The following is a 26,109-nucleotide window of genomic DNA, read 5'->3' as shown; positions in this document are numbered from 1 at the left end:
ATGAACACCCATCCACCCCCCCCCCCCACCCCACCCACCCACCCACACACACACACACAGACACACACACACACACCACACCATTTTGTTATGTATTTGGTGCATGGTGCCTGTTGAGATGTGTAGTGTCTGGTATGTAGTTCCTTGTAAAGTGTCTTGAGGTGTGTAATGCTTTGTGATTGGGTGTGTTATGTCTAGTGTGTTGTGCTGGGATTCATATATAAATTTCCTAGGTCAGAAAAATTCTGTGGAACATCATGACAATATTCCGAAATTGTTTGTGCTATTGTTTCTTTCAGTCATATATTTTGAAAACTTGAAAACTTACGAGAAATTGAGATTTGTCTTACGTCAAATTGGGAAGTGTTATTCTCATTTGCTGTCGACTTGTGGCCACATACAGGTTTGTGGGTTTGTGTATATCCCTAGGGTCAATCCTGTCTAGTGTCTGAAGTCAAGCCAGTCTAGTGTCAGGTTCTGGTGTTAATCCTGTCTAGTGTTTGATGTCAACCCTGTCTAGTGTTTGGTATCAAGGATGTCTAGTGTCTGGTGTCAAGCCTCTCTTGTGACTGGTGTCAAGTCTTTCTTTTGACTGGGGTCAAGCCTGTCTAGTGTTTGGTGTCAAGCATATCTAGTGTGTGGTGTCAAGCATCTCTAGTGACTGGTGACTAGCCTCTCTAATGTCTGGTGTCAATCCTGTCAAGTGTCTTGTGTCAATCCTGACTAATGTGTAGTGTCAAGCCACTCTAGTGTCCAAAGTCAAGCTTCTCTTGTGACTGTGCCAAGCCTTTCATGTGACTGGGTTCAATCATATGACTGGTGTCAATCCTGTCAAGTGTCTGTTGTCCATCCTGGCCCGTGTCTGGAGTCAAGCCACTCTAGTGTCTGGCTTCTAGCTTCTCTTGTGACTAATGTCAAGCCTGTGTTGTGTCATGACTGTCTAGTGATTATATAGTAGCCTCTTTAGTGTCTGGTGTCATGCCTCTCTTATGACTGATGTCAAGTCTGTGTTGTGTCGTGACTGTCTAGTGACTACTTGGTAGCCTCCTTAGTGTCTGGTGTCATGCCTCTCTTGTGACTGATGTCAAGCCTGTGTTGTGTCATGACTGTCTAGTGATTATATAGTAGCCTCTTTAGTGTCTGGTGTCATGCCTCTCTTGTGACTGATGTCAAGTCTGTGTTGTGTCATGACTGTCTAGTGACTATATAGTAGCCACTGTAGTGTCTGGTGTCATGGGCCCACCCACCTTTGTTAAGTCCATGCCCAGCTTCAACTGAGACAAGAGATGTAAAATGATGCTTTTATGTTCTTCTACTCCACCCAGTTCCGAGTCCTTGTACTCTGCCTCATCTTCCACTTCATCATCGTGATTCACCGGACCTGGACACAGTCAGCATAGCGTGTATACAACAAAACAGACACTCTCTAATGTAACTAATAACAGGTCTTTGAATGGCATTTACAAGTGATACACATACGGAAGAGCATTTTTATGGAAGTCAACGTTTATATTAGGAGGAACACTCATAATAAAGAAACTGACATCCATAAAACAACTCTCCCTTAACTAAAAACAGTAGAAAAATAATGCAAAGTGATGTCAGACTCCTCAGAACCCACCCGCTCTTCATTCAGATTGGATGGTCAAAGATGTCCGAGTGTTCATCTAACACAACCTCCATTGGGAAGTATGTCATGCAGATTATCCTATCACCAGGGTCAACTGCTGATGTTAAAGACATCAGTATCATGAGGAAGTAAAACAATTACAAATAAAAGTAAAAATTGATGGACAGATGATGTACTCAGTGGAATGATACAGTCATTTCAGTAGCAGAAGTAGTAGCTGCAGCAGTAGTAGCGGGAGCAGTAGTAGCTGCAGCAGTAGTAGTTGTGGTCTTAGTTTGTTTCTAATGATCAACAGGATGAACATTGACAGAAGCAGTTTGTTGCCTCTTATGACAGCATAGGCTGCTGAAGACGAATTCTAAACCAAATCGTCAAGGGTCAGTAGAAGCAGCAGGAGTACCTTCCACTTTCTGGTCTGTGAATGTGTAGGGAACAGAACTGGCGGAGGTGAAGCTCTCGGTGGGGGAGGGGACAGTCAGCTGAGTACTTGACCGACTCCCTTCTAGTGGCCTGGAGACAAGAAATGCAGGACAGCATGCACAAGGAGATGTCAGCACTTTAAAATATGATGACTTTAGGTTCATGGAGAATGCTTATGTTTGAACAAACAGTTTACAGCCAATATTAGTATGATGTTGATGATATCATGCAGTATTACCATGGTTATCACAGAGATAGTTTATATTAGATAACATCTTTTGGTCACAATATCATCTAGTAGTCATGTATTATTCACTCTTCAATAAGTTAAATAAACAAGTTGACAAACTGTGAGGTGTGTGTGATTGCGTCTATATGTACGTCTCTATGTAGATGCATGTGTGCCTGCATTTGAGTCAATGTGTGATTATTTTTCTGTTATTCAATGCCACAGATACCGTGAACTGCATGTTAAAACAAACCAATACAAAATCATGGTTATCCCAGGTAATGATAAGTAGACGCCATGAATAACTACATGGATATGAAACTTATTGCCATGGAAACTTGAAATATTTGTGAAAACAAGAAGACATGGTTATCAATATCCCCCACTTTCATCACAACATACATGTCCTGAAAACACATACCACATTCGGTGTTCCTATGTATAACAGTTGCTGTCCCTATTGCGAATACCATGAATTAGGTCATATTTTGCGAATTTGTTTGAAAGCAGAGAGAGTTTCATCATTAGTTACATGCTTACCCTGGCTTTCTCTCTGCAGGCTGTGGAGTCTGTGGAACCGATAACTGGAAACAGATGTTGGAACACAATTCAACATACATTCACATATTTCAATGAACAAGGAATAAAGGAACAAGGAAACATGAAGAAAAAAAGGGTTAGCAACTGTTTATGTGGTATTATTGATATTATCAAAATCACAATTTCTACACAGTATTTCTGTTCTAATTGATGATGGTACCTGTAACAGGTCAAGCAAGAGAAAACAACACACCTGTCCTGTCTGTCTGTTCTGGAGTATTGATAAGCATTGTTCGAGGCACAAGATTGTGGCGGATGATGTGGCTTTAAGTAGAAGCAATTCCTGAAACATAAACATATTCATAATCATGAAAAGAGCATGAAACAAACATCCTTTTCCTATCTTACTACATAAACAAATATAAAGGCAAGTTCTGATGATTAATGAACTGTGAGATGAAATTACAAAATTCATCAAATGCATAAAAATATACTGAGGGATTGAGAACGGGTCTTCAGCTTCACAAGCAAATATTTTAACTACTGGGCTACCCCAAGATCTAGCACACAGGGGCTGACATTTTGACACTTCTAAGGTTTTACATTCAACATAAGTGTCACTCAGTGAAGTTAGAATCAATGTATGATCAGATCTGTGACCAATGAGAAGTCATTTATTATAAGTCAACACCACTGAATCCAAACACTAAGTGTTATACAAAACAACCAGCTGTAGAAATCAATAAAGCTCAATTCTCATATGAGCATGAGCATGTATGCCAACCTTCACCATGATGTCCTAAGGTCTGCCTATTTCTTAATATTTCTTGTGCTCACATAATTTGATACATCAATGTCAGATAGAGATATATCTTACCTTGTCTATGCCAGTCAGAAACCCAGAAGTGTATGGTAAACTCTGCAAAAATCACATCACCATCATCACCATCATCATCATCATCATCATCATCATCTCCTGCCAATGTTTTGGACTGTTACCTTTCAGTGAGTGAGTGAGTATAGGTCTACACCACACTCAGCAATTTTCTAGCTATATGATGGCAGTCTTATTAATCAAGTATGGACAAGACAATCCAGTGGTCAAAAGCATGAGCACTGATCCTGGAAAATGGGATACAAGAACATATGTCCACCAACACATCATACATGTGGGATTTCACTTTCTTTGTACAGTACACATTAAAGTACCTGCTCAGCCACCACAATGTTTTGTGGAAGTCGCACTGGCTGAGTAGATTAGGCTTCTGACTTATAGTGCTAGCGACTAGGTGTCTGACTCTGAGGGTATGGGTTCGAATCCTGCATGGGACTTAAACCCCGAATGGTAGTAGAATCTGTACTCTAAAGAAAGTGTAATCCCAAATAAAGCATATGTTACATTTGACCACTTTCTAAATGGCATTGTGCAATCAACCAAGTCACTGAGTTCAATCCCATTAGTCGCCGCTTAGGACAAGCAAACTTTGCTGAGGATCAATCCTAACTCAGTGTTACCAATGAAAGGAAAAGTACTAATATGGTACTGACACACCTTTATGTCAGGCAGACATTTACCAGATTCAGGAATGAACCAGCGATGCAACTTATAAATAGATTACTACCAAACATGATAAGAACTGTGTTTTGATCAAAGGTGTCTGGCTCATCTGAGGGTCACAAATCTGAGCAACAGACAGCAGCTTATAGACGATGGGACCACCTGTTCATTTGTCATATATCAAATACATGGTTACGAAGGTCTTACTCACACTTATTTTGTTTGCTAGGTGCCTACTGTAATCGTCAGCCTCTGATATGTAATCCTTCACATCCTTGAACGAGTCATTTTTAGCAGCCTGCAGTACCTTGTGTTGAGATCTGAAAATCAGTGGAAATTAATACTAAAAAGAACACACTTTCTGCACCTCAAAGAGAGCAATTTGAAAATACATTAAATACAACAATTAAAGATTTGCCCTAAGATTGGACACTCCATGCATAACATTTTCTGCATAAAGCTTACAAGCCTCAGTAGCCATGGAAACATAATACAGTACATTCTTTTGGTTCTAGCGGATAATATTGGCCAACATCCCATCCATGTGTCAGTCTGATGATACACACTCAGCCATGTTCTTTATCCTGACCACTACAGTGAATACAGTGGTTTTAGTACTCCTATTACAGGTAAAGAACTCAATGCCAACAGAGAACAAAACAGGTGCACAAAATCACACCCTTCGATGGTACAACCAAAATGCCTATGATGGTAATGATTGAAGCAAGTTTGAGCATGTCAGTGGTCTGTTACTACCCTTTTGAGATTGTCAGTGCCAAATTAAGTGCCCTACCTGACAGTCATTAAAGTGGGCTGGCCATCCTCTGTCTCGCCTGGCGACTTCTTATTGAGGGAGTTGTCGAGCCGTCGTACCAGGAGATTGTCTTTAGCTGGAGGCGTTACTATTGGCATGCCACCAGCATCTAGTCTGGTCACAGGGGGAGCCTGCTGGAATACCAACGGGAAACTCATCTTGAACACCTTCATGGAAGATGGGCTCCATTAAGCTATCTTACAACCAAAATGGTTGTAATTCCCATACTAACATTCACCATGACAGTCATGGCACTAGGACCGCCTTGTGGAAAACTGGACCTTAGGATCTGGGCTCACAAGCTTCATAACATTATTAGCATGTGAGTTATGATAAATAAACTCCCACATCTTAAGACTGGCCAATAGTGAGTGAGAATGATTTTATGCTACTTTAAGCAGTATTCCAGAAACATCATGGCGGGGGACACCAAAAATGGGCTTCACACATTGTATCCATTTGGGGAATTGACTTGCGAATTTGCGACGTGACTTGCGAACACTTTTAACCAGTAGGCTATTCCACCACCACCGGCCAATAACAGTCCATAGTGTCATAACTGCTTTGTGGACATTGGTCATTGTCAAAGGTGAAAAGAGATGTCACACATAACAGACACTCTGACCTTTCTAATAGTAAGTACCAAATATGAAAATATTGCACAACATCTGTTATCACAATAAATCAACAACATTACAAATGAGGACTTAGTTTACATTGTTGACTTGTCAAAATTCTGAAAAATAATATAGGAATAATAACTTAGAATGCTTATCATGTCTACAGATTATAAACACCATTCATGTTGATCTATATATTGTCATTACTGAAGACACTGAAAAATCATATATGATATATGTACTACATGTAATACATTTACAGAAAATGTTTCAAACACAAGCGTAAGCTTGATACAAGGAAGCTGTGACATTTATGTCATTAACGCAACAGTACTAACTACCTTTCTGATCTTATCACTTGTTGAATTACACAGATTGTAGAGTTATGTGCAAATGGTCAAATGCATCACTGAACTATGTTTTTAAGACAGCATCTTATATTGATGTGAGAGGAAAATCTGAGTAGAAGCATGACCTATATGTTTACAACGCCTGTGGAATCTAGTAGCACTGCTATGATGTTCTGTAAGGCTAAATAAAAAAAGGTGAAATGTTCTCAGGCATCAGCGTGTCACTTTTATTAGTGCGTGTAACAATTTTTTATTGCTATTTGAAAAAGAATAATTTTGACTTTGCTGCATCCCGATCATCCATTTGTCCACTATAAGAATGAGTGTCTGTAAGATCGAGTGTGACTGAATCTATGACTCACTAGCACATGCTAAACTACCCAAACTGTATTTCTCAGAGAAAAAGATAAGAAGTCCTCCCATCCTCATCGCTTTTGAAAAAAATGTGCCTGAGAAACATTTAATTATTTTAATACAGTCTACTGTAAGCAAAGTGATTTTAGGCTAGCTGTTTAATGTCAATCATTACTCCATAAATCACTTAATCGGGAAACCTCCACTAAGATCCATTCTGGATGAAGAGAGTTTCACAAGCACATAATTTTCCTTCTGGTACTTACAGCAGCTGGTGAATCACCATTACTAAATTGCTAACTAAAGAACCACGAGTTTGTTTACTGTTCCACTACGCATAATCATTAATCTTTTAATCAGTTTACGTAACTATGGTTGTGCGATAAGAAGCAAAGCTGGGGAATCATTTACCAGTGGGGAGGAAAGCAAGGGTGGGAGGGACATTATGTATGATTCGTCTCTACGGTTCCCGTAGTTGAACAGAGACAGGGCCAAGGTGACCTAGTAATGTTAACCAGTGTAGTGAGAAGGGATGAGGTTGGTGCTGACAAACATAGAGATAGGGGAACTTGGAATCCAACCCATGTCACTGGCTCCTTGCACATCTAAAGGACACAAATCTGAATAGTGAATTATTGTATCTTAGACAAAGGCCAGCCATTACCCAAGATATCACAAATGCTGACACCAAAATTAACAGACATGCAGACAAGAATTTGAATGCTCATCAAGGAACAAGCAATCTGTGAGGAGAATGGCTCATGACAGTCTACAGGATAATACAATTGCATAACATTTCCAAGCTGTCATACAGCTTTGGTGTCAAAATACTTCCGTTTTGAGAGAGAAGACGCCAACACCCCTGCAGCATGAACATAGCATTGACTGAAACCATCCTGTAGCCTTGGAAATTCAAGGTATTTTAAGTTTACTCTTGGTGACCTGCATTTCATTTCACAAGTTATCAGGGTTTCTACAGCACCTTTCTTTAACAAAACTCTTTACTACATTCATTCTGTTTACATTTTCTGTACATTTTATTAGATTCATGTATACACAAAATCAAAGCAATGAGAATTGATTCTGAAAGTGATATCCTAAATTCTCACAAGTCAGTGTGGACTGCCATCACTGGATTTTAACTTGAACTCAGCACAATCTAGCTATCATGGACTGGTGGACTAGCATGAATTCTGAAGGCTGCCCTGACAAGCAAGACCAAGCTCCCCAGCAAGCTGTGACCGAGACTTTTGTACCATTAGTCTTGCTATACATGGTTATTGTGTTCTGGGTTATAATATACCAGGTTATCAGGTATTGGGTTATCATGCTGAAACACATATTTAAGGCTCACCCAGAACTTGTACTGGAAGCAGTACCATGGATTAATTACAAGTCCTATATACTTCTCAAACAAAGGTTGCTATGACTACCAGATCAAAGTCAATACCTTATCTGTTTGATCTAAGATCTTTCACTCCAAAAGACTGTCTCCCTGTGTGAAAATCCATTGGAGATCAGGTGAATTTATCAGCTATTCAGCATTTAGGCAGCCAAATTCCCAGTACAAGTGACCATTGAATTTAGACAATTATTTCTAATTTCTGTATCTCCGAAACACTATTATCAGGGACTTGGGAATGTGAAAGTTTATAGAAATAATACCATAATGGAAGGGAGAAATTGTCCCCTTTTAGTGTTTTGGTAATTGGAATACGTCTGTGCCTCATAAAGATTTCATATAAACTCAACACAAATAAAAACTTTACACTAGTTTCAAAGTCAGTAATTTGAACATTTTGGAAAATGGGTTTGAAATAACGATTGTATTCAATTCTCTTGTCATTAAAGCTGCTATAGCATACAGATCATGTTTGTCATGGAATCGGTTCCACCAGAAATGCAACTATAATGTCCATGATCAAAAATTGTGAGTCACAACTTAATGAAATCATGTCAGTATGAGGTGTATCCTCCATGGGCGTTCACAACTGCGATACAACGTCTCCTCATGGATTGGATGATGCGTCTGAACACAGCTTGGGGAATGCAATGCCATATTTGTACCAACATGGCACCAAGCTCTTGCAAGTTCTTTAGAAGGTTCCTTACTTGACGGAGCTGCCTGCCTAACACATCCCACACATGCTCTATGGGGTTGAGGTCGGGAGATCTTCAGGGACACTCCATGATATTGATGCCAGCGTTCCTAAGGAAATTCGTTCTTAAACTGGCCGTATGAGGTCTGGCGGTATCCTGTTGGAAAGTCAGACCTGGGCCACGAGCTGCCATGAATAGCAAACGCTCTGGAACAAGCACCTGATCCCTGTATGCTGCAGCATCAAGGTTTATAGCACCCCAATAGCACCCCAATAGCACCCCAAACCATACCACCCCCAAATCGATTCACTTCCTGTACACAACACTGGGCATTGCGTTCTCCTCATCTTCTCCGATCTCTAACCCTTCCATCAGCAAAGGCTAATGTGAACCTTGATTCATCACTAAACACAACCTATTCCAATCTCGCTGGGTCCATCTCAGGTGCTGTCATGCCCAGAGAACACGTTGGTGTTGATGGAAACCGGTAAGAAGTGGTCCATGATATGGTCGCAATGCATGAAGATGAGCAGAGCCGGGCAATTTCGAATGGCCAGTGGATGTGGCAGTGACAAACCGATTACAAAATGACGTAAAACAATCTGTCACTCTTCTGTATGTGACGTCACACGTGGTCGACCAGCTGTGGTGCCAGTCTGTCGACTGCATCCCATAACCCTCGCAACATCAGTGACGGACGTTCCCGTATTCAGCATGCCAATGGCACGTTCACGCTGAATGTTTGACAGTCATGGCATTGCAAATTAAAGAATAATTAACTATAAAAATGTGTTTTCGGAGATGATCTACTCTGCTACTGTGAGATCGATTGCAAGTGTATCAATAGGTCACGTGACTGGTGGCCCGTGGAAACGTGATTTTAGTGTGCAGTGCACTCGCACATGCTACGTAGGCCCGACCAGTAGAATGAATGTGTGACGTATCCATTTAACCATAATCATAACAAGAACTCTTTCAAGAAAAGTTTCAATACACTATTTGAAAAATAATGAGTGTCAAGTTTTTATTTTTGCTGAGTTTCCATAATTCAAAGTTTCATATTGAGATTAATTTCTTCCCCATGCTGGTCAAGACATCAATCCACGTTAAAAATACAATACTGAACAAACCTCATGATTAACAAACTTGTGAGTGTGACATTATGTTTTGATACAGCTTCTTGTACCATTGTCAAAAAGGAATCTTCATCTAAATTTTGCACTCACCAGATAGAAGAAATTGTTAACTATAAGGTTTGTTCAATATTGTACATCCCAACTACTAAACTGCCACTCAAAGAGTGAGTGAGTGAGTTGGACTTGACGTATCTGTTAGCACTATTCCAGCAATTTCACGGTGGGGGAACACCAGAAATGGCCTTCACCCACTGTGGGGAATCAAATCCAGGTCTTCACTATAATGTGGAAATGCATAAACCACTAGGCTATCCCACCGCACCCGCCACTCAAAGAGGTTATTGCTCGATAGCTCATATCCTTTGAGTTCAAGAACCACCACAACCCTCAGAGAGATCTGAACTATCACAGTTTCCTCAGGAATCACCTGACATGACCATATATGGAGTGTCCTAAGACCTCCTTGCTGGGATACATTGTATAACATGAGATCTGACGGAGGGACTGTAATTACATGTATACCGGACACTCCACAAAACACAAATAAATTCAAGAGATGAAAAGGACAGAAGGAAAGGTGCAACAAAAAGCTGACATGTGCTCCAACAATAAACCCAAATAAATATAGAATACACAACATTTAGATCTACAGATCACAAAAATGAAATCATTTGAACATTCGCAAACAGTGAATAGATGAATACTGTCGAACAATATATCTAACTGCATCAACCAATAATTGATTTAAACCATTAAATCAATGTAACTTTACATCTAAACAAAATGAAAACTTTAACCACCGCTAACCATATCAACAAGAAATGATAATGAATATTTAAAAATTTACAAAAGGCTAATTAACATAATTTTAAATGAAAATCCAGCCAATTTCTATACAAACCTGGAGACCAGGAATTTTTTTCTTTTTCTGAAATTGAACACATAGTCGCAGTATGTTCAATAAGGCCATCATGTTTCAACTTCAAGATGTTACCATGACAACTATAATAATATGCCTATGATAGTAATTGACACGAATTATAGTAGTAGTAGTAATAATTATACCAGTAGATGTAAAAAAGCGTTTAAAAAGCAAAGTGTTGTCCCGATTAACAAATGGAAGTAATGACCCCTTAATACTAGTATAACACAACTGTACATAGAATTTTAAGCATTTGATGTAAAAGTGCAGTGACAATTTGACCATGGTCAACACTGACTGTGACATTGTACAAACATTTATTACACCTGCCATCCTGACAATCACTGTATGCAAACAATAGTGTGTTTTACCATGGGAATATTTGTGTTATATTTTCATATATTTTGGATTTGAAATTTCTGAATGAAGGTGCTAAAAAAATAAATTGGAATGACATAAGAAAGCGGATATTTTTAGGCTAAAAATACCGAACAAATCTTTTTGTATACTGTACATTAAAAGTCCAGTGAAGGGTCTCATCTTCAAGGAGCTAGGTGTCATACTGATTCATCCCTTTCTAACCGTGGCAATAATATGATGAACTTTTCAAAACAACCTCCAACCTATTTACTGAAGTCCATCACACGTACAGAGTACAATGACATTAACAGTTTGTTCTGGTGACTGAGCCAGTCAGGAACTCTATACAGCCAGAGACTGACCATGTGATGCCTATCTATTCAAGCAGTCAGGTGACAGGTGCTAGGTGCAGAGCAGTTCACTATGACACGTGGAGAAGGTGATGAGTCACAATACAACACCATCAATGTAAGGATTTAGACACAGGCAGAAGATGCTGCTTCAGTGTTTAAAAGTTCCATATACGGTGGATGCTGTCAAAATCGGCATCTGTCCAATCCGGCAAGTTGTCAACCTCAGCATGAAATCACAGTCCCAACCGTGACTTGTATATTTATCACCAGCTCTACAATCTGGTACATTATCTAAAGTGGATTGTTTATTCAGTCCCAATGAGTGCCGGTTTAGACAGCTTCCACAGTAAAGGAGACATCTACAAGCAGCAGATTACCTGTGTATACCTCACAGTAAAAAATGTCATGAAAATTGGCCACTTTACCCATGGATTTACTTTACTGACATTGAAATACTGTCTGCATTAATATCAAAGACACAAAACTAATTTCAGAAGAAAAGACATTTGCAGAATCATATCTATACACATATTTAGAGAATTCAGTTGCACAGTCAAAGCATGATGGTCAAATCAAGGCCAAATATAATCAATGGCAGACACAGAACATATGGGATAAAAGTAACAAATATCTTCTTATATGGAGGGAAAAAGAAAGAGTCAAGTCCACGAATACCTCAACAATATGGTTGTTCAAACTTGTAAACTGGAAACAAGATTCAAACTCCTTGAACAAATTATTATTTGTGTGACTGTCTAGACTCCAAAGTGTGACTGTCTGGTGTGAGTGCCTGGTGTTACTGTCTAGACTCCCAAGTGTGACTGTCTGGTGTGAATGCCTGGTGTTACTGTCTAGACTCCCAAGTATGAATGTCTGGTGAGACTGTCTAGACTCCCAAGTGTTACTGTCTGGTGTGACTGTCTAGACTCCCAAGTGTGATTGCCAAGTGTCTGGTCTGAGTCTCTAGTCTGAGTGTCTGGTCTAGACTCCCAAGTGTGACTGTCTAATGTCTGGTGTGAGTCTCTCAAGTGACTGTCTGGTGTGACTCTCTAGTGTGACTGTCTGGTGTGAGTCTCTAGTGTGACTATTTGGTGTGAGTTTCCAGTGTGACTATTAGGTGTGAGTCTCTAGTGTGACTGTCTGGTGTGAGTCTCTAGTGTGACTATTTGGTGTGAGTCTCTAGTGAGTCTCTAGTGTGACTGTCTGGTGTGAGTCTCTTGTGTGACTGTCTGGTGTGAGTCTCTAGTGTGACTGTGTGGTGTGAGTCTCTTGTGTGACTGGTGTGAGTCTCTTGAGTGACTGTCTGGTGTGAGTCTCTAGTGTGACTGTCTGGGGTGAGTCTCTAGTGTGACTGTCTGGGGTGAGTCTCTAGTGTGACTGGTGTGTCTCTAGTGTGACTGGTGTGAGTCTCTAAAGTGACTGTCTGGTGTGAGTCTCTAGTGTGACTGTCTGGTGTGAGTCAGGCTTACCTGTGCTATGGTGGCTGTATGGTATTCAGCAGTAACCCTCAGTCGGTCCACCCAGTGTTGTCTCCCTCTGGGGTCAAGGGCTGTAAAGAAAGGACACCATTACACACAACATCATGTAACTGGACATAGTAATAACTGGGAGTCAAATGCCCGCAAACACCTGTTGACAATGTGTGACCATGAGAATGTTTCATCTTCCAAACAAACTGAATTTTGATTGTGCATAACTCACAAATTGTTTCCATAAAGAAATGCGTTTGTTTTCTGAACATTGATTGATCTGGTTAAGTTGATCCCTTGAGTGGACTAAGGGTACAGGTACACAAAAACACATGTTGGTTACAACAGGTGGCAAAATAAATTGGGTGGTCAGGTCAGTCACTTGGTGGACCGTGTCTTGTCACAGCCAGATAAGACCCAGATGGACTATTGACAAGAAACATATGTTTACAGGTCGATGTGATATAGCCAGGATATTGCAAAGCATGTCTGGGAACAAATACTAGTACATAAACACTTGCTAGAATCATATTTTTCATGCCACTTTGATTGGGTCTCAGTTATATCAGCTTGTCAGGTTGATGTGGAAGGATCATCATCATCATCATCATCATCATCATCATCATCATCATCATCATCATCATCAGGGGGTTGGGGTGGGCTAGTTTTTTAAGGTGCCATGCTCGTAGTAATCCAGTGACCTTGAGGTGGTACAGCAACATGCAGTAAACTTGAACAAAGTACTGTGACTGTGTTCCCAGTACTGTACCCAGCTGTGAATGCAGACCTTGTAAGGATGAGAAAGCTACATTAACTCTAGGAGCCTAGTTGTATGATCCCCTGGGAGTTGAGATTGATAATACCAAGTGCCATTGAAACTGACATCCATTGATCAAGGGAAAAACACCTTGTGAAGAGCCTTAGAGTGATCTAGCAGAAATTCAAACAGAGCGCTATGAAAATGTTGCTTATAATAATGATTAATATCATGATGACATCCTACCTCTCAGTCTGAATATTTCCCCATTAGCAGCATTCACTGTGAACGTCTGTCCATCTTCATCTGATGGGGATATGACTGCAGCCTGGAACATGTGTCATACAACGTCACACACTCAGTCATCACACACATGACACAATCATCACACACAACATCACATACTAAATCTCACACATCACAGTCATCACACATCACAGTCATCACACAAAACACCAGACACACGTCACACTCAGTCATCACACAAACACATCACAGTCATCACACACACATCAGTCATCACAAACACATCACACACAGTTATCACACACCACATACAGTTATCACACACAGACATCACACACATCACAAAATCATCACACACATACCAGTTATCACATATCAGTCATTACACACACACACACATCAGTCATCACACACAGTGTCACACACATCACACAGAGTCAGCAAACACAGTCATCACACAGAAATCACACCGTCATCAACATTTTCACACACATGGCATCACACACAGGTCATCACACACACGGCCTTACACACAGGTCATCATGATGCAGTTCTGCATTAATCGTATCACTTGTGTTTAAAAAGAAAACATAGGAAATCATGCATCTCAAACAAATATGTTCATTTACTTTTTTAAACATTATGTAATGTTAAGCACAACATAACACCTTAACAACTTTGTAAAACTAACCCTGAATACACCAGTAAGTGTATAATACTCATAAAAATAATCTGCCAATAACCATGGAAACTTACCGCAAGATGAACGGACCCCCTTGGTCTTTGTTTTTTCTGCTCCTCTTTCTACAAAAAAAAGAAAAGAGTCATCAGAAGACTACATATCCCCCCTATCCTCAACATATTTGAAAGAACAAATCATCTGACAGTTAGTTAAAGTCCAGCTGGATGTTTTTTTCAGACTAATTCCAAATTGTTTCCATGGAAATCACGAAAATGTAATTTTCTGAATAAAATTGATATTTTATACTTATCCTCACTCATGCTTAATTGCTTATCTCCTCTTCCTGGCAAAGATAGTGGAACACCTGAAATCCTTTAAAGTTCCCTTCTAAAAGAAGCGTCCGTAAAATTTCCACTCACCCAAGAGTAACCTGATCTCCAACGCACATGGTCAGGTGATCAGCCATGATAATCACTCTCTTCTATAATCGTCCGACACGAGAATATGAGAATTCAGCAGGTCTTTGAGGGGCGGCTGGTAGGGTTTTCATCATGAGTCAGGATAAGTATAAAATATCAATTTTGTTCAGAAAATTACATATTTTTCCTTTACAGACTCCGACGACGAAGACAGCGGTGGGTCAGACCACGCTGGATTCTGCTGGCTGTTCAAAACTTATATCCCATAATTTCCCCCTTGACGGGAACTTGTAACGGCGATAATTCGGTCCTGTTCTTCTAACATTCATTGTAGATTCTGGGGGGATCACATCCAGTCGAACTCTTCTTCTGTAGAAGGCTTCGTTGAATGGCACGTGATGACAACAGAGTAACTAGCATCCTGCTAGTTTCTGATGCAACTAAATGTCAAGATAAAGCAATCAAGACGCGTTGCAAAACTTCTTCATGCACAAGTACCTTCATTACGAATACAGGGTCATAATCACTCATGCTAGTCTGTTCAAGACGTGCGCATGGACTTTCCACCATTATACTCTGCAGAGCGTCTGGCTTCCACAAGTCACGTGATAAATCTTCAATGTTTACCTCCTCTTCTGTCCCTGGACGCTCTAGTATTAAACTTCTTATCTCTCAATCTCTGGACTCTGGAGAACTTGGACTTGTTAGAGTAACACTGACTTGTCTGCTTGAGCACCGTTGTCTGTATCAATGGATTTGATCATCATGACTCCTCTGGAGTCTTGGGCAACCATCCAAGCTCTCTCTTTAATCTTCCCATACAATATTATGGGCGCTGACCACAGGGCTTGACATAAGGGCATTTAGAAAATATCACTCCATGATGAGGCGGACAAGAGACCTTGTCCCACAGAGGCAAGGTGTTCGGACATTAACTGCTGAACCTCTTCTGTATGACGAGTGCTTTGTATGCACTCACCCATGCGGGTGCTCTCACTCGACGTTGAATCTCTCTCCGAAGTGCGACCAGACATGAGAGCACTCACCCGAGCGAGCGTCCTCGTTCATGCGAGCATAGTCACTCACGTGAGTGCACTGACTCGACATAGGTGGATCTCTCTCCAAACTGCGACGAGATGACAAGGATGACAGAGACAATCTCCTTGTTCATCCCCTGGAGTGAGAGTAGATGTAGTTGAGTTCTCACACAGCAGCAGTCACAGCAGTCAGAGACGATCTTGTTGAACAGGAGCTGCACGATATGATACATCGATACGATTGTTGTGTATCAATTCAACACGATACTTACATACTTCAGTCTACGAAAACACCGTCTCCTCTTCTATTTAGATTTTCATGGAAAATATTTGCCATGGACATGCTCCGACTGAGATAATTTTCACAAATTTATTTTGTTATCTGTGCGAAAAAGCCAGTTGTGCCAATGTTGATCCCTGCTGTTCCATTTTATGGGAAAACACTACTTTACTGACGCATGCTAAACATTTTTAATAAAATGTCTTTCAAGATGACGTGTTTTATTTTTCTTGGGAGAAGAATACCTTCCCTGAAATGATAACATAACAGCACATTATTTCCAGTACTTTTATTTTTCTGTATACAAGGACAAAATATCGTGATACGTATCGTATCGTATGTATCGGACTACCAGTATCGTGATATGTATCATATCATGGCATGGGAGTATCGTCACAACTCCAGAGTGCAGATCTAGATGAGTGGTCACTATAGTCCTCGTGCTTCTTCAAAAGGACGCTACCCCAAGCTCATGTAGCATCAGGGTGTCTGTGTGGAACGGCTGCGTTGAGTGTAGTGATGGCTGACTCGTAAAGTTGTCTGCTGCAATGACCAAGGCTGCTGACAAAGTCTGCATTGTCTGACAACCCTCACAAGTGTTCCGGAGTGGTGACAACGCAGTTAGGGTAAAGTTGTCTGTGCCGGTTGACATTCTGCTCGTTGTGTAGAATCAATGGCGGCTCATTGTAGATATGTCATTCCTGTAGAGGGACGATCTCGTTGCCAAAGGACTTCTTCTTCGAAGCCTGTTGATTCTGCGACATAATCGGGACCCCAGGTGCCTCCAGCCGCCCTCGCCGGGCAATTGGAAGAGAGTGATTCAGCTGACCATGTGCGTGGGAGGGGAGATTACTCGTGGGTGAGTGTAAATTTTACGGCCACTTCTTTCAGAAGGGAACTTCAAAAGATTTCAAGTGTTGCACTACCTTCGCCAGGAAGAGGAGATAAGCAATTAAGCATGAGTCGGGATGAGGAAGAATAATATAAATGCCAAAACTCTGTAAAATTTGAAAGTGAGCTACCTTATAAATCTGCAAAGTTCTGATAAAAGACACTGAAGGGTTTTCAAATTGTGCTCCAGAAATGAAGCCCACTCCGCCCTTTTCAGACTAAATCAGAATCTTTTCCACAGAAAACAGGGAAAATGAAAATGCCAAATTTACATATAGCAAAAGGCACCACTTTTGTATCTTCCTCACATATCTGCCAAGATTTGCTGAAAGATATTAAGAAGCTTTCGAGTTGTGTTTTGGAAACAAAGCCCACCTGTCCCTTTTGAGACTACGTCAGAATCATTTCCATCAAACAAGAAAAATAAAAATGACAAAAATCTGTAAATACCAAAAGGCAACAAGCTCACTTCTCCCTTAAGACCTTGTCGAAAACATTTCCATGGGAACAGAGAAAAATAAAAATGATAAAAATCTGTGAATAGCAAAAGGTACTACCTCAGGCTCTCTGTATTATATGTACCAATATTGGTTGAAATATACTGAACAGTTTTTGAGTTATGCTCCAGAAATAAAGTGACTGCTGACAGACGGATAGATGAGCCGACAACTATATGCCCCCGCATTACATGCAAGAGGGGATGAAAAAGAATACATTTTCAAGATAATCTTCAGGATGATGCTATTCAGAATCATTCCAACAAAAAGTCGCTAAAAATATTTCTATCAATAAGCTGGAATAATTCAGTTACTGGTGTACACATAATTTGCTAGATCATGCTCTTGAGTGTCAGTGAGAACTTGCCTCGAAGTACTCCAGCATCCCCGATTCAGGCTCAAGGACGAAGTACCGAGGCTGCCATCCTTTCATCACATTTGTATACTTTAGCAGTTGACCTTCATGAGGCTTCCTAGAGGGCTGGACACTGAAACAAGAATAAACATCATAATGAATAATAGCTGTATCATGACATTATCTCCTTATTTACGCCCTTTGAACAATTTCTAAAATCATCTGGTGATTAATATTGACATGGCCTGAGTTAAATATATGAAATCTGTGCCAATGCAAATTTTATTGAAACATGTACCATGATATTTATGTCAGCATAAAGCAGGGCTTGACTTAAGAGATGTTAATCTAATTGTACCAGGTGCAACCTAAGATAAAAACCTAGATGCACAAGACAAATTCCAGATGCACTACTTCTACTGCAATGAGTAATGAAAGAAATATGCTTTTGAATTAATCAGATGTTTTATTCACAAGTTTACCCATTCAAAAAATGGCCTGCACATGGTGTAAGTTATACTCGTAACAAGAGTCATCAGAAGACGACATATCCCCCCCGCAACATATAGATGAAACTTGAAAGGAATCATCTGACAGTTACATGATTTTTTTTACACTAAGTTCATATCATTCCCACGGAAATCATGAAAACTATAAACACCCAAAATCTGCAAATAGCAAAATGCATCCCTTTCAAGATCTGTCTAAAAAGGGGCGGTGGGGTAGTCTAGTGGTTAAAGCGTTCGCTCGTCACGCCGAGGACCCGGGTTCGATTCCCCACATGGGTACAATGTGTGAGGCCCATTTTCTGGTGTCCCCCGCCGTGATATCGCTGGAATATTGCTAAAAGCGGCGTAAAACCAAACTCACTCACTCACTCACTGTTTAATACTAAATAGTCATATATCTGCCAAGATATGTTGAAAGATACCAAATGGTTTTCGAGTTGTGCTCTGTGAACAAAGCCCATACCTCCCTTTTGAGACTAAGTCAGACCAGTGTCCATGGAAACCAAGAAAATTAGATATGTCAAAAATCTGTAAATAGCAAAAGTTACCACTTTGTGATCTATCTCACATATCTGCCAAGTTTTGAAGAAAGACAATATGAAGTTTTCAAGTTGTGCTCCAGAAATGGAGTCCATTCCGCCCTTTTGAGACTAGGTATGAATCGTTACCATGGAACTTCATTTTGAACCTCAGAAAACGATAAATCACAAAAATCTGTAAATAGCAAAAGGCACCACTTTGGGGTCTGCCTAACATGTCTGCCAAGTACTTCTGAAAGATATTAAGAAGTTTTCGAGTTGTACTCTGGAAATGAAGCCCATCCCTCCCTTTTGAGACTACGTCCAGCTTGTTTCCATTGAAACCATAAACAAATATAAAAGCCAAAACTCTGCAAATAGCCAAAGGCACCACTTTGGGGTGTGATTCACATATCTGCTGAGTATCGCTGAAAGATATTAAGAAATTTGAAACCCATGCCTCCCTTTTGAGACTAAGTCCAAAATCGTTTCCATGGAATCTGAAAAAATAATATAATACAAAAGGATGTAAATGGCAAAAGGTACCACTTCAGGTTCTGATTGATTATCTGCCAAGTTTTGCAGAAAAATGCAGAATGTTTTCTTAATTATGCTACAGAAATGACGCCCACCCCTCCCATAAAACGTTTCCATGGAAACCCCAAAAAATAAAAACGCCAAAAATTTGTAAATAGCTAAAGGAACACCCTTAGCTTCAGTTTACTATGTCTACCAATTTTGGTCTAAAAATACTGAATGGCTTTTGAGTTATGCTCCAGAAACAAAAGGATTATGGATGGACAGACAGATGAGGTGACGACTAAACTAGGTTGCACTTTGTAATATTGGGTTGCATCTTTGCAAGCAACAAAGCACTAAATTGAGTCCTGAATACACCAAGTATGTGTCAAAACCTTTCAAAATTTATGCCTGGCAACCATATAATTAAATTGCAATCTGGCTGAATTTTCCATGTGACCATGTGGGTAATCTGAAATAGCTGTCCTGCTTAATGCACAAAATGACTTTGCTTATAAATCTCTGACATTCTGTCTTTTCACTGATCAAAACATTAATAAACTGATACACTTTCATTTCAAAACAATTTTACATAAAACAGAGCACACTTGTACTAGTACAGTGCATAACTTTGAATTGCAGAATTGGAAAATCCATTCTAATTTAGTAGCACTCGTTAGGTGTTAACTTACATGCCTCCAACATTGGCTTTTTGAAAGGCTTTTACAATGTCTCATGGTTTCTCTCCATGTTTAATTTGTTGTGTTGTTATCTGCTTACATCAAAAGTCTAACTCAAAAAGTTGTCCTTAAAAATGATTTTATGGAATAGAGCAAACAGGAACGTTTATTCTACACCCTTTGGTAATATGCAGTAGTCAATGTCAAATGAAAGAAAGTACCACGATGCCGGTAGCCTTGATGCTGCAGCTCATACAGCACAACACAGTATCCCGTTAATCCAGGTTTGTCAGGGCATGCAGTCTAATGCAAAACAAACACCATCATACACCACAATCATATTCATCTGCTCAAGGGGCGGTTGGGTGCTCAAACAGTTTGCAATTCAAAATATCATCAAGCAAATGACGTACACAATATTTTTATGAATAGAGTAATTCCCTCATAAGCATAAACAAATCTCATGTATCTATGTTTCCAAAATGCTTCGCTAAAAGATCCATGGTACTGACAGTAACTTATCAGACAATAAAGCACACTTTTTTGCAATACATCACACACTGCATTGAGATCACAACAGCATTTGCACTCGAACATTCCCTTGTTAACTGGTACCATGATGCACGTCAGATGTCATCGGCTTGTAAAGTATCTTACAGTAAACTACTCTACAGCACCCCATTTCCTGCGTTGCTGTTGCTTTAACATCACTACTGAAAACATTCCATTCAACTGTTTTTGATGGATATGTCAATCTCTGTCTGATGAATGAACACTGAGACAGCAACATACACAATGGTTTCATTCCCACAATGCAATCATGGAATGTCAGTGTTGTCACATGACTAGTCAACTACATCTTGACTTACTGTTCAAAGCTTACGTTGGTAGTAGAAGTCCACATACCCAAATGTGGTTTATAACAGATATAAGACATAAGATATTTAATGTGACCATAAACAGCCTTTAAAAAATTACACTCGTTTTCCTGGCAATGTGCAACTTAATGTAGTGGGATGGATACAGCATTGGAAAAGCCTGTCAGTTAGCCTCAAACAAGGACTGCTAATTTAGGTCATTAACACTGCCTCATTTCTGTTTGTTTTTTGTCAAGATTAGTTCATGTGTGTATTAAGATTATCATCTTAGAAAAGAAATACAGTTCTCTCTACCCCATATGTGGTGTAATGCACAAGTTTTGCCTGGAACTTTTAAAACGTTAAAGCACTCAAATGCAAGTTTTAGCTATACTAGTTCAGGACAAAAAAGTACTTTATTATACTGCACATGGGGTAGAGCAAAAGTTACTTCTTATATAAATGGTTTCTAAAAATAATTGTTCTCAGACTGGGCATGATTCGCCGTCTTTTGAACTCATTTTAAAATCTTTTCAACATAAACCGCGAAGATCAAAGTTAGAATTGATTTTCATCAATCCAAGCTTTTGAAAGACGATCAGGCTCACTGATTTTGTTTACACACATCCTCATTTCCAATTCCGTAGATTGATGTTCATGATGTGGATTGTCTCCATTATCTACAGACTAATACTTTATAGCTGGAATAATGCTGAGTGCAGCTTTAAACAACAAACAAACCTTTTCAACAAATTCAAGGCAAATACTGCTTGAACTGGCCTGTTCAAGAAAAACTCTAAATTCAAGGCTACTTCAGGTTTTGTGAGAACTCTGCTGTATTAAATGAATCAAGAAAGGCAAAACTTTACCTGAAATTTTTTATATCTTCTTTCCGCTCGAATTCCTGGAAACAAATAGATGGATTTTTTTTAACAGTTACATGGCATATGAAATAATGATCATGGTATCATGTCAAACACTGAAATACATTCATGATTTATTCATGTTTCAATACATAAAATTCACTGAGTGTATCATGAAGTAGAACAGGTTGTTGTCACAAACAGAAAGCCACAAGAACTTACAGTTAGTATTTCCGTTATTGTTGAGTTTGTTGCAACCACTGAATTTACCTTTTGAAACAAAAACAGGCACCACTTTACTTTTCAGTTTATCCAGACTTGTTCTGTGAGTTTATTTCTACACATAGTTTCAATGGTTACATCATATGAGTGAAACAACTTCAGCTTCACATGAAACATGTTAAAGAACAAGGGAACTGTTTCTGTTGCTAGTGTCATTACTGCCATATCCGAAGGTTTCATCACATTTATAAAATAATTTTTTGAAGCTAAATCATTTAGACAGCCATATACTGCAGACTCTAAGAAGGTGTGTTAAGCAGTAACTAATTAAGCACAATTAAGTATTCTGTCATAAGCCGATATGCTGACTTAACTTTAATGTCACTTAAATCTTGAAAAGCTGATGTGAAGATGAATCAGAAATTTATAGACTAGTGAGTAAAGAATCTGATGAGTAAACATTGTAAGTAATATTCACCATCACAAATAAACTACTCAGAGTACTCTCCTGTGTGGAATGGTTTCTTGGTAACAGCAGAGCATTTTCTAAGTCTAGGAATAGTGTGACGGTGTAGTGAACTGCTGACAGTGACTACAGTCGACACTTAAAGGGATGCTGACAAGTCTAAACAAACGATGACTTGCGTCCAACAAAGATAAATACCGACCGAACTTCATATGCTATTTCTAGGTCATTCATTGGTAATATAAACAGCTGGCAGATAACAAAGGCAACTATATTTATGAGACTGTTCGCAACATCAAATTCCAAACAAAATCGTTAATTTTTTCTATGGCTTGGGGAAAAGAATACACTGTAACTTAGTGTAAGTGATAAGTGACTTTGGGTACAGCGCAACATTCACAGAGACCATAAGTATCAGTAAAGCAACCATTGACTTGTGTCCAACAGTAGCCAACATATTGTCATGTTGTTAACTTATATCCAGTGTCAAGTTGGTAGCATTGACATATTAATCAATAATGACAATATCAATGCGATAATGGTGAAAATAGCGATGTGTCAGTCACAAGATTGTGAGTCAAACTTCAATTTTAGAGCTGTCAAAATCATTTCATAGCAGTAGACTTATACATGAATTGCATCAGAAGGGTAAACATGTCATCCGGGGGATCCTCCCACCTGTGCTCGCTCCATGACTGCGATGACCTGGGCCCGCTCGGCCTCGGATAGCCCTGATAGGTCAGGAAGTTGGCCAAAGGTCGCCGAGGTTTTCGTGGGGGCGGCCATGTTTTACTGTTCTGGCAACGCTTCCGGTTATCAGCGCCACCTGGGACAAGGGGAGTTACTGGAGAATTCTGAGGTGTATATTTTCAACCAGTAGCTCAGTCTCTGCTCACCGGTAATTATTGTACAGCTCTATTCTACCGGAAAGTCCATTCAACCGAAAATCCTCACGCGCCCTGGGTTTCATGAAAGTGATAAATACCGGAGACCAGTCTCATCTCTAGCTTTCCTTGAACTTAAATGCATGGACATGCCGTGACGTAGTTTTCTTAACTAGTACAGGAATATTGTTTAATCAGGCGAGAAGCAAGCCACACTTTTTAGTGTAAGCCTCATATGATGCAAAGCTTTATATTTACATAGCAACTATTGAGGGCTTGCCCAACTACAATAGCAAAAATTATGTGTAAGCTCAGACATTTTTGTAATGGCAGCTTTTCGATTCCCTGTGATCACCCTCAATCTGAAATAAACTTTACACAAAACATTGAAACTGCAGAATAATCAATGACTTATTTACTTTTAGTTCACACATGAACCTGTCTATGTTGTCTTTAATTCGTTGTTGTGATTCTTTGTCAAGTAGAGTGTGACAGACAATTCTATGTTGCCATTGTAAATATCCCTCGAATCAGACATAATCTACATCAGGTCACACCATCAGTCAGTAAAGACCCAACATTATCTTTTTGAAACACCAAGGGGTACTGCAACATTCAGTATTCTAGAAATATGACCGAGGTCTGTAAATAATTGAGCCTGGACCAAACACGTGACTGACATCATGAGCATCGATCTACGCAGTTGGGACACGATGTCAACCCTTAACCTGGATCTTCACGGGTTCAGCAATTCATAGTGGCGATACAAGCAATACCGGATCTACGCAAAATAGAGCATACCGAAACATAAGTCTCATTAACCTATTCAGACACTGACCTACTTTTCAGCCGATCCGAATTTTCTCGTGTGAAAGTGTAAATCGACACTTCAAACAATTCTAGTTAAACTGAATTTCAATTCCTTGTTTCATAAGAAAATGATATTTATAAATGAATTGTAAGTATAAACTTTAACAACACCGTCTTCCTATACTTTATGTCGAGGTTAAGCTGCATACCTTAACTATGAAATCACAGACTGCCCCTGTTTCAGGAGGTCGTACAATGAGTCACAATGCATCTGGCTCACTGGTTAAACCTGTTATGTGTTTTTTGCGCTTATTCAGGGTAGTTCTGTAACACACAATGGGGTTGAAGTAATATTAGTTCCGTCAGAGACCGCCAAACTTTCCTGGCGGCACAGCCTCGTTTTGAGACTTCCACGATTTCCAGGTTACCGTTTGTCAGAGCTCGCTGTACGACAGAGCACGCCGTACGACGCATTTGCTAGGATTAGATGGAACTAGTGTTGCAATATGCAAGTGCATAGACTTATCAAATCAAACTGATTAATATGTATGCAACCAGTTAAATGACACAGCTTAAAAATTTAGGACTGGTTATCGCACTAAGTTGCGAAATAGGACGGAACCCACTAAAGAGGAAACGACACTGTTCTGTAATCAATGTTTTGACATGAGCCTCACACCGTCGATCCCAGTTTAATGTAAAAGGGCGTACGGTATCTCAGAAGCAGTATGATATTGTTTGGAACCCACGAGCAGTTCAGCGTTTTACAACAGAACAGGCTAGGATTCTTATTAATAGCGGTTTATTTAAGTCCGCTGTGTCATTGTGCACATGGCGAGGAAAACGTATATTTTACGTAAGCTTCAATATACGTTTGGATGTTGTGTCCGCGAATTGGTTCGTTTTTGTGTAACACCGCACTCAGCAATATCCCAGCTATTTGACGGGATATTATCAAGTCAGGACCAGACAATCCAGTGATCAACAGCATCAGCACCGTTCTACACAATTAGGATAGTTCGACATGTGCGAGCCTGACGACCCAATCCCGGTAATCGTTCCGTAAGATCACGATCAACTCGGATCGTCCATGGGTTGCGATCATCAGAGAACGTAATGCTACATTCAGGATGACCGTCTACATATTACCGTCTCTTCAGGTGATTATCCAAGGGCATGCCCACTGACAGGTAGTGTGACGGTTGGTAACGATGGTACGTTATTTCAAAACTGGACTACTATATGTCTCATTAAACCCAACTCGCTCACATAATTGATGTAATCCACCCTAACCCAGCTGCGTTACGTTTTGTTCATGATGTCAGTCACTGGACTATCTGGCTAAGATTCGTTTATTTACAAGTCCTCGTCTGGGCATCGCTGAGTTAGGCTTGTCATGTCAACGCACACCAGAGCGTCAGATCTTGCTCTTGAGATTGGTCCAGTCTTACCCAGATCGTCCGAGAAGTGGCAGACGTAGAATCAAAACCGCGGCAAACGATCGCTACATTCGGGTCTTTCCTCCCCGTCATCGACATTTTACTTCTTCAGAGATTTGACGATGAATGGCTTTGGAAAGGCATCAACCGAAAAGTTTGGAATTGTCCTCGCAAGGTGTGACACAGCTCCAGTTCTGGTATTTGTTGCGTGGGCGGCAGCGTCTGAGACCACGTCTGTAATGAAACACAACGGTACAGGCATGGACAGTGAGACACCGGCCATGAGTCTGATTCAGCGATATATCACATTTTTCTCTAATGAC

At 39.9% G+C, this 26,109-nt stretch overlaps 1 protein-coding gene across 2 annotated transcripts in view; it reads right to left on the bottom strand.

Annotated features, from left to right (window-relative positions):
• The window catches only part of LOC137261417 (oxysterol-binding protein-related protein 11-like), a 36,866-nt gene extending 13,402 nt beyond the window's left edge, over nt 1-23,464 (bottom strand). Inside the window, exons 1-13 of one of the 2 annotated variants that reach the window (XM_067799163.1) lie at nt 23,332-23,464; nt 21,972-22,006; nt 18,032-18,152; nt 14,615-14,662; nt 13,859-13,940; nt 12,856-12,935; nt 5,171-5,325; nt 4,589-4,697; nt 3,697-3,738; nt 3,073-3,162; nt 2,820-2,863; nt 2,031-2,140; nt 1,248-1,381 (exon numbers count right to left, since the gene is read on the bottom strand). In XM_067799163.1, coding sequence (XP_067655264.1) covers nt 1,248-1,381; nt 2,031-2,140; nt 2,820-2,863; nt 3,073-3,162; nt 3,697-3,738; nt 4,589-4,697; nt 5,171-5,325; nt 12,856-12,935; nt 13,859-13,940; nt 14,615-14,662; nt 18,032-18,152; nt 21,972-22,006; nt 23,332-23,439 — 1,158 coding nt within the window. In that variant the 5' untranslated portion in view covers nt 23,440-23,464. Of the gene's footprint in view, nt 1-1,247; nt 1,382-2,030; nt 2,141-2,819; nt 2,864-3,072; nt 3,163-3,696; nt 3,739-4,588; nt 4,698-5,170; nt 5,326-12,855; nt 12,936-13,858; nt 13,941-14,614; nt 14,663-18,027; nt 18,153-21,971; nt 22,007-23,331 lie in introns of both variants that reach the window. The other variant, XM_067799164.1, reaches the window with a different exon arrangement.
• Between the last annotated feature and the right edge of the window lie 2,645 nt (nt 23,465-26,109).

Source organism: Haliotis asinina, chromosome 14 (assembly GCF_037392515.1).
Source record: "Haliotis asinina isolate JCU_RB_2024 chromosome 14, JCU_Hal_asi_v2, whole genome shotgun sequence".
Taxonomy (NCBI): domain Eukaryota; kingdom Metazoa; phylum Mollusca; class Gastropoda; order Lepetellida; family Haliotidae; genus Haliotis; species Haliotis asinina.
The sequence above is the reverse complement of the archived record's forward strand: the minus strand, read 5'-3'. Positions and strand labels throughout refer to the sequence as shown.